This window comes from Habropoda laboriosa, unplaced genomic scaffold (genome assembly GCF_001263275.1).
Source record: "Habropoda laboriosa isolate 0110345459 unplaced genomic scaffold, ASM126327v1 scaffold38, whole genome shotgun sequence".
Lineage (NCBI taxonomy): Eukaryota > Metazoa > Arthropoda > Insecta > Hymenoptera > Apidae > Habropoda > Habropoda laboriosa.
The window spans coordinates 1,174,828-1,184,862 of record NW_017100163.1 but is presented as its reverse complement, the minus strand read 5'-3'; the positions used below and the strand labels follow the sequence as shown (position 1 = coordinate 1,184,862).

Genomic DNA, 10,035 nt, shown 5'->3' with positions numbered 1-10,035 from the left:
AGCTCTTTACAGTGATTAGAATCAGTAAAAATTTTTAATTTTTATTTCTTTTGGTTTTTCTTTATTGTTTTTCTTTAATGTTTTTGATTTTCTTATTATGCAATAGTGTACTAATATGGTTCCTGTAGAACAGTAGAAAAGATGATATAAATTCGTGTTTGTTCTAAACATATTTGGTTTTGAGAAGTATTATTTTGTACAGTCACGAGCTACCTTATAATTGAATAAGATACCTTTTATTCCATGCACCGCAATATTTCTCATACTACAATCCAATTTAACAGAAGTTAATAATCTATTCTTGAATGAAGTAGAATTTTCTTACGATTTGAAGACTAAAATGTGATAATGAAGTTTAAAAAACCAGCCTTATTCAGCAATTGTGCTAAATAGAAAACTGTTAAAACTGTTAGAAACTTACTATGAATGTTGTAGCAAAATGACTCGTAAAATTACTTTACTACCTTCATAAATGCTACTCGATACCAATAAAACGCCTCTTAAAACCTCTAACTACCTCGCAATTTTTCTTACAACCTATTCCATTTTACTTTCTCATATAAACACATTGCCTTTCAATTCCTCTATAAAATCAAAAATATGCAACAACTAATATACAAATTCAAAACCTATATTCAAATCTGTTTCAACAAATCATTGATTTTGCATTTCTCCTAGAAATAAAAAAAAATTCAAGCAAATATTCAAACTTCTTTCACCAGGTCGTCATCGATTTTAAATTTCCACCTAAATTCAAAAGCAAATTCAAATGAATATTCAAATCTGTTTCACCAAGTAGTCATCGATTTTCAATTTCTGCCTAGAATCAAAGATAAATTTCCAAAAAATATACAAATCTGTTTGGACAAGTGATCATTGATTTTAAACTCTCGAAGATCAAAATCAATTTCTAAACGATATTCCTGTGGTTGCAAGGTAAAGCGATATATTAGGTGTACAAATTAATTCGTGGCCCTTGCGATTAATCAGCTGTAACTTTACTTTGAATTGAATCCTTTTTCCCGCTGTGTGGAGTTCTGAAGTTGCTTCTATTAGCAAAAAAAAAAAACACTATCGGACTCGATGTGACTAATGACATAACCTAAGAAACAGTGGAGAACACTACGTCGTCGGATAAACAGCATATTAGACGCTGCATCCTTTTTGCATTTCAACTTAAAAAATGTGCTCTTGAAGCGAAAGGTCTTTGGGAAATTCTGCCTCATGCGGCTTATTCCCCAGACTATTATCTCTTTCGTTCCCTTCAGCACCATCTAACCGATTCAAAATGACATATGAAGATGTCAATAATAGCATTGCTGATTTTGTACGTTCGGAACCATTATTTTTTCGAAAGGTAATTCGCCAACTGTCTGAGAAATGGAATAAATGTATAGCAAGTGATGGAGATTATTTCCAAGACTGAAATGTGCTTTTTTTTTTCTAATATAAATAACAAAGGCCACGAATTAATTTGTACCCCTAATACATTGTTACGTACGCAGACTATCCGACACGGCGGCGCCGAGACATCCGCCTAGAGCTCACCCCCTTGAGATAAAGTAAACGAACGCGTTTCGTTCTCATGGCAAAATTAGGGCCCCCACCACCCAAAAATACAGATTTTTGGGTATATAAGAGGAAAGATTTTCGGGGCTCAGGGGCAGTCACAGTTCAGAGTTACCCTGAACGTTAAAGTAGCACAGTATCTGTATAGTCATCGTTCGAGACGAGCAAGATCGGGCTCAATTCCCTTTCGAGCAACCCAGTATAATACTAAATTCGTAAGTGTCAACTAGACATACTTCTCTACGACGTCCCCGCGTACTCACCGTGTAAAGTCGAGAAGGAAGATTCTTGCGCAGTTAAACTCACAAAGGATATATCTTTACCGCTCGAGGTATATCCGACATTACGATACGTACTGTCCTCACAACCACCAAACCTTTTCCATCCTTCGGAGAACGGCGTAGTAACCACATGCGTCGAAGGTTCCAATCCTTTTGGATTTGTTGTCAACCGCGTATCACCCTCATACGGTGAACGTTTTGACCGATCCACCAACTCAATATTACGCTCCGTGTGAGGACCCAACAAGCGTAACCCGTAACAACATACATAAGTCACATATTTTTACTTTAGAGATATTGTCGCTTAAAGTTTTAAACATCAGTTTGTTATCGCTACCGGGCAAAGTGCAATACATGTAAGTGTGCATCTTATCAGAATTTACATATTATAATTTTTCCAACTGTTTTAATTGGCATAAACAATAAATAAGAATATTAAACAGAATAACGTGAATGTAAGATTAACGACCGTACTGAGGTTGCGGTATTTTTCCCAATCAGAATGTAAACGAATGTTATTGCGAGTGTAACAATACGCGAGTATAATAATACAATGGGAATTTTAGTAGAAAAGTAAAATTGTTTTATGGCGGGCCTTTGTGCATTTCGGAAGAAAAAAAAGGATTTACCGAACATGCTGTCTCTCCTTGAATAGATTTACTAGAAAACAACGACCCATCGAGTATAAATGAAAAAATACCGTCGAGAAGGTTCAATATGGAACGCAGAAGAAACGGAAATTAATAATTAATGTTTGCTTTAATATGGAATTACTGAAATGTGTTAAATTTGTTTCACGCGGAACTGTTGGTTGCAAGTGGTCGAAGTGAATCATCGATAAGAAGACCATCGATTTTTCTGGTGTCGCTGCACATGCATGTGGACGCAGTGTCGCGTAAGCCGACGTGGCTATTGTTCCAAAAGAATTTGCACACGTGCGTGGGTGTGTCACATATTCACGAACGCCGTGGAATTTCAAGCGAATGTAGAAAACGCGTCGCGCGTTGTCCGCGATCGAGAAATCGCGCGACGTTCGATCGAGAGTGAAAATCGCCGCTCGATGGAAATCACCAATGGAAGTCAAACCAGTTTATCTTGCAATGGTTGCCTTGTAAATGTTCAATTCTCAGGGATGCTGAGAAAATTATTTTCAATTTTGATGAATATTTTAGTTCATAAGTAAATTTGAATCTCAACTTTCCAAAAAATAGGATACTTCAATTCATTGTTTAGAAATTTAATGTTCTAGTTACAAATAAACGAATCTTTGTAATTTAATATTTAATTGGATTAAAATTAGTAGTAATTCGTTTAACGTTAACACTTTACAGTCTACGTTTATAATATGCACCATAATCCCACTCGAGTATTATTTATATTAAAATTAAGCAAATTAACAAAAGAAATAAAAAGGAATAAGTTCACAAATATTTATAATTTTCGAAACAGAGCTTTGGGTTGTGAAAAGTTTCACTGTGAAAATTGAGAATTTCTTTGTGGCGTTCAAAATACAGGGTGTATCATAACATGTGGGACCCACTTCAGAGTGGACAGGGGACACGAAACCAATGAAAAAGTTCATACAAACATGTGTCCTATTTGCAAAGTTATAGCCATTTTTGTGTTTCAATAATCCGCAACTTCTTCCATACATCAAATGCACGTCTGTCATTTCTTCATTTGAATATTTATTCATTCTTATTTACTTAATTACGCACTTGGAACTTCCAATGCACAGCAAATTAGAGAATTATCGAGTCCTAACAAAAGAACAAACTGAAATAAGTAAACTCAATCGACAAAACGTGTAAAATCGCCAAGGTCAGAGAATATCCAGAAGATGCAGAGCATACAGACCGAGGGAGACCATTTCGAGCACCTGTAAAGGTAGCCAGTTGCGGTTTGTCGAAACAAAAATGGCTATAACTTTCAAACAAGGTCAAATAGGACACATGTTTATATAAACTTTTTTCATTGTTTTTGTGTCTCCTGTCCATCCCTAAAGTGGGTCCTACATGTTATGGTACACTCTGCATAATTTTATTATCGCATTTTAATTAACTCTTATGTCAATAACCAGAATTGTCGTCTATTTTATCGTCCAATTTTAGTAGTTTTCTGATAACAAAATTCTAAACTTGAGGCAAACGCGGATACGAGCGATCTGGCCGGATATATCAATCTTTTACCTGGAAGACGAAATATTTTAAGTGAAAATTATGCAAAAGGGTACCCGGTTGCACCCAGTTAAAGGGTTAAAATAGAATTTTATACTTAACTTTATATTTAAATATTGTAGAATATTATTATCGCAATTTAAGACAAACACTGAAAGTGTCCGCTTAAGGAAGTAACTAAAGGAGATTAAATAAAAATTTTCCATTTATTAAAGACACGTTGAAATACAATTATTCTATGATATCTAACAACCGCAAGGACGTCATAGACAGAATACGTGAATGGCGATAACAGCTACTTAGAGGCATGCGCGAGTGTATATACAATCCATTCATGACTGTTCTTTGGTGGCTTGAATGCGACGAAAATTCGATAGTGAGGAGGTCTCGTCGATTTAGGGTCGTGCCTCTCATTAACAGTAAGTGAAAGCCCGTTAACGGTAATGAAAATCAATCTTTCCTTGTGAAAATGCGATTCTTAATCTTTTTGCTTCACTCGTTAGTAAGAAAGAAAAGGTTCGTATCCTGCAAGAATAATCCTTCTTTCGTTAAAAATAACGATTTTTAATCGATCGAAGTGTAGAAATGCGTACATCTGCATCCTGAAAATACTGTTTGATACGTCTGAACCATCAATCTTTAAACACTTTCAGATCCCCGTCATTTCTTACATTGGAACTCTATTTTTTCACAGGAGGCAGAAAAACGTTTTTCTTTTACTATTCACAAGGAAACGAGAAACACGGGGAATGTTTTTCTACCCTTTCGTTGTGGCTGTCGATTCGTAAATTTTCGATTTAATTCGTGATTTATACATATAATAGGTAAAGTCGATTCGGCTTCTAACGTCGAAATGGAGAGCAAAGTTCTGTACAATTGAATATCTTGCCACTTTCGTAACATGGGAATGTCGAATTTGCGAATCCTTGAGAATAAGTTTATATCGTGTTACACTGTTTCATTAAATCATCGAATTAACTTCCCAAATGGACGAAGTGCTAGCAAATTATATGACACCATTTAACCATCATAAAAAATTGAATTAAATTATAGAGCACTGAACGTGTTCTCATTGTCCTCTAAACTACTATCCTTTATATCATTTACAAGTTAAATTCAGTAAAATCCCTTACAATACAAGAACTCGGTAAAAACCCTTGCTTTATTTTCCTTCCCTATTTCTTTCATGAATATAAAACAAAATATTGAAAAAGAAAGTGATTTGTTTAACGCGTTCCGTTTTCGGAATATTCGGATATTTTTCTACATTTAAGTATTAGGTGAGTGCAAAAGTTCTGTCTTTTCGTAAATTAATTGCTATGGACAAAATGTTGCAATAATAATTTCAGAAATCCTACTTTAATAATAAGTAAAGAAAATAGGGGTTTCCTGTTAGACTAAATTTTAATAGGATTTAATTAAGGTTTAAATTTCAAACTCAACGCGTGAATTGCTCACGACTTGTCAAACAATGTTTTTATTACTTCGAGGTGCGTTATGAAAAGTAACACGTTTCATTTGTCTTCATCGCCACGAAAAATACCCACGTTTCGTTTTTCGTTGCGAAAAGTAGCACATTTGAATGGTTGGCTATGAAAAATAACATGTTTCGCCATTCGCTGTGAAAACTAACACGTTCGAGTGATTTGCCACGGAAAGAAGCGTGTACCGGTTGTAGCGACGAGAAGAAGCACATTTGAATGTCTGGCTACGAAAAAAGCGTGTTTAGCTTTATACCGCACCAAACGACAAGATTTCATTCTTTTTACCATGCAAGTTAAGTGTAATCGAATCTGATCTAATCAGAATTTTATCCTGACCTGATCGTAATACGCAGTATTCCCCGCTTAATTGACGCAAGCTCGGGTCCACGTCGCGACTGTTATCGAGGGAGATAGGTGTTTTGGGAATTACCCACTGTTATCTCTCTTCAGTTTGTTCTCTTCTTGAGTGCATCGGAGATGAGAGTGAGAAACATTTTCACATTCTTTTCGTTTCAGAAATTAGATGGAGTTATTATTTACTAAATAATATTTTCAAAGGTTGAATTTTTCGATGCAAAATGCATTTCGACGATTTAAACTGACCACACGCCGCAAAATCCAAAATGTGCTGTTCTTCGTGGGGAAACAGTATAATGTATTAGTTTTCACGGCGGAATACCAAACATGTGCTTCTTTACGTGACACTGCTGTTCTTCGTAAGACTAACACATTTCGACTTAAAACCGACAGAATTTCGCGTTCACCCAATATTTCTATTCGACTTTTCAACTTCGTTGCAATAATCATCACGTGGAACGTGTCGATATCAATAATCCTTAACAGCTAGTACTGCATGTCTACCGTTCTAAATAGTCAGCAGTCAGAGGGTCAAAGCAAAATTTTCCTCAACGTGTCTTCGTCATTTCATTTGCTATTTCAACCCTTCCCACCCCTACAACGAAAGAGTGAAAACGCTTTTCCACGCAGTATCCTCAAAATCCCTGTTGGTGGAGTGACTACAAAGAGACAGTTCCCAAACGTCAGATTAGGTTCACGAAGCAATACTGCTGGCACGACCCTGTTCGAGATGTGTCGGCGAGCGTCTGGCCCTGCAGGGCATCACGTGGTCAGCTCCAGGTAGCCTTTTGCTTCGATGGAGCCGTAACTGTGGGAATATCTGCCGCTGTACGACGCCCGGGACCACGCGCCAGCTCTGTTCGAGTAACTGTTGCACGCGATCAGGGAATTCATGCCGCTGGGCCTGTCGATCGGTACGCTCTGGCCACGGCTATGACGTAGGCTGCCGCTCCGCGAATGCCCACTGTCTGTCAGCGGTACCCTAAGGTCCTCCGCTGTGCCGATCTCTGTATACGGTTTGCTTCCTCGCGTGCAACTACTCAGGAACACCGCTGCCACCACGCCCTGAAAAATGATCCCGGTGGTGGTCGATTTATGAACGTGGTTTTCGAAGGAAAAGAGATTTATGTTCGTGTTTTTTAAGTGATTTGGTGTTCGGTGTTGGTAGAGCTTGAGCGTGATAGGGTGCGGTGAAGAAAGCAGTTTCTTTGAAAATTCCACGTGTTTATATTGAGAAATTTGGAATTATTTGATTTTGAATTGCCTTCGAGTTGAAGGTGCTTGAAATTTTCGTGTATTGCGAAGAATAATGTTTTTGAAGAGTTTGGTGTGCTTCTTTGAAGAATTTTAGAAATGCTTGTGGTTTCGGATGCATCGTGAAGAGTTGAATATTTTGAGTTTGATAACTTTATTTTGAGAAATTTGAAATTGCTTGTAAATTGGGAATGTTTGTCTATTTTAGAAATTTGGAATTGTTTTTGGGTTGAACCTTTAGCTTTGCCTGTTAATTCTTGAAAAGTTCAGTGTGGTTGATTCTTCAGAGAGAATGTGGCTTTAATTTTATTTTTATTATCAATGTTAGAGTAATATCTTACCACTAGCAGGTGAAGGAATACGATGAACATAGTAGAGTTTCTAAATCCGATATTATCTAAGAGAATTCCTGCCACACTTGGTCCAATAAAAGCTCCAAGAGCAAACGTACTTGTCCACAGTCCACTAATTAGACCGTAAGTCTCCAGATTATTTGGAAATCCATATTGTCTGAAGATTACAAAAATTGTTCTGAATTATTCCCTTTTAACACTTAGTAATAAATTACTAAGCAATTTCGAATGTAATAGTATATATTCAAAGAACCATGAATATGTAGAAACAGGTAGGCTAGGTTAAAGGTTAATAGTATACCATATGGACCTACATTGATGTTCTCAAGGCATCCGTGAAACTGGCAACCAGCTGAGCAGCCATACCCAAGCCGTGAACTACCAGACCACATATGGACACCCAAAGTATGGTTGGGCATGGTATAAATGGTGCCGGACCAACTAAACAAAATCCCACCACCACGAGAATGCACCCGGCTACAGTTGCCACCTAAAAATATCGAGGATCGTGAATTTTTTAAATGCTTGAATTTTTAGAATTAAAAATGTTGGAATTGTCAGATGTTGGAAATTTAGAATTTTTGAGTTTTCTGATTTTGTTTTTTGGAATTTAGAAGCTTGGAAATTTGGGAACTTGGAAATGTGAAAATCTCTAAATATTGAGATTCTTAAATTTTCAATTGTCGAACATTTGGAATTTGCGAGTTATGTGATTTTAATATTTTGAAAGTTAGAAGTTTTCAAATTAGGAACTTGAAAACTTGGGACATTTAAAATGTTCTGAATATTTCAAATTTTCACATTTAGATGTTTTGGAATTTAGAAGCTTGGAAATTTGGAAAGTTGCGTACTTGGAAACCTGAGAATTTGTAATATTCACATTTTCGAATTTAAGTTCAAAATTCAACTTCTTAAAAATTCCATATTCAACGCATCGCAAATTTCCCCCTCTCGGTTGCAAGGATACTTCGTTAAAGAACTCAAGTTCCTATTAGAAGGACAGTTAACGAGCAATTAGAGCAATATTTCGACAATTACTTTTGGATGGGAGTGCTTATCGCAGAGCCAGCCCCACGCAGGGGCGGTAATGGCGTAAGTGCCACCGTTAATAACGAACATTAGACCCAAAACGACGGGGCTCAAGTTGAACGACCTTAAATGTGGTTCCAATGTTGCTTGTAAAAATCCAATGCTCATACTAGTCGCGATTATCGACGCCATGGCGACCAGCACGCCTGGAATTTTCAAAGCTCTCGTCACTCCTGAAAGAATATTTTAAAATATTAGAAAAAAACGTAACTCCACTGAAATAAAACATTTTTATTGAAAATAATTTCCATGATGTTCGATACACTTTTGCCAATGTATTACAAGAGCATTAATTCCGTGTACATACAAATCCGAATTTCTAAGAGAAAGAAAAACGCAAATAAATCTCCTCGATCTAAACCTTTTTCTTTTTTAGGGAATCCGTCTTGCGACATTGGAGTCCCGCACCCGGCGTTGGGTGGCCGGTGGCAATAAGATTAAGTTAGCTTAGGCCCCTCTACTTCTCTCAACTGGGCTTGGGACCAGCTATGGCAGTCACCCCCAAGTCGGTACGCCCTTCCTAGTGGGACTCTGGGAGGCCGCCTTCCAGGGGGGGTCAGGCGCAGTTACATAACGCTAGATATAATATATACACATTCGCGAAATGTCCCCGCGTGCTTATTCGTCCCTGTCCTTTAGCACTACCTAGAACTACCCTATCTTATTATACCCTTCCGTTGGTATATATACAAACTCATTCGCTCTATTGAATCCCTTTCCTTGAATTCCCCGCATGCATTAAACCACCAAAGGTCATTCACTCGTCCTAGCACACCCTCGATCTAAACCTAGTTTGCACCCGACAAATATTATACTCACAAATTATTCACGAATTAATTCGCTACATTTTTCTAAGGCCGGGCAAATTGGAGAACGTCCACCAAAAACTGAAGGCACAGCAACCAGTCCTGGACAACAGAAACGGCCCTAAACTTTTTCACAACGACAGACCACAAGTAGCAAGCACAATTGTAGAAAAGTTGTATCAACTGAGTATTGAAATTCTATCTCATCCTCCATATTCCCTCGATTCATCTTCAATCGATTTTCACCTTTTCCGCTCACTTGACAGTTTCCAAACGCAAAAACGATTTAGGAAACAGGAGGATACTGAAAACGCCTTTCAGCAATTTATTTCTCATGGAAATTCGGATTTTTATATACGCGGAATTAATGCTCTTGTAATACTTAGGCAAAAGTGTATCGGACATCATGGAAAGTATTTTAAATAAAAATGTTTAATTTCATTGGAGTTATGTTTTTTCAAAATAAACGACGTATACCAATCTATCTAATACCAATATTAAGTACCTCTTTACAATTTTTCGAATAAAATAATTGATATAAGGATTCTTATTGTTACTAAAAATTTTTAGAATCTCACCTCCTGCACTGTGAGGATTTTGGTTGTTGTTAGGATGAACTGGGAGAATGAAAATAGTCGCAACTGCGGTTAAGAACAGAGCTGATC

At 37.1% G+C, this 10,035-nt stretch overlaps 1 protein-coding gene across 1 annotated transcript in view; it reads right to left on the bottom strand.

The window, feature by feature from the left end:
• Positions 1 to 6,142: 6,142 nt before the first annotated feature.
• LOC108578529 (MFS-type transporter SLC18B1-like) overlaps positions 6,143 to 10,035 on the bottom strand; it is a 24,683-nt gene continuing 20,790 nt past the window's right edge. The window contains exons 4-8 of the mRNA XM_017941882.1: positions 9,949 to 10,029; positions 8,514 to 8,737; positions 7,790 to 7,965; positions 7,464 to 7,632; positions 6,143 to 6,933 (exon numbers count right to left, since the gene is read on the bottom strand). Coding sequence (XP_017797371.1) covers positions 6,631 to 6,933; positions 7,464 to 7,632; positions 7,790 to 7,965; positions 8,514 to 8,737; positions 9,949 to 10,029 — 953 coding nt within the window. The 3' untranslated portion in view covers positions 6,143 to 6,630. The remainder of the gene's footprint in view (positions 6,934 to 7,463; positions 7,633 to 7,789; positions 7,966 to 8,513; positions 8,738 to 9,948; positions 10,030 to 10,035) is intronic.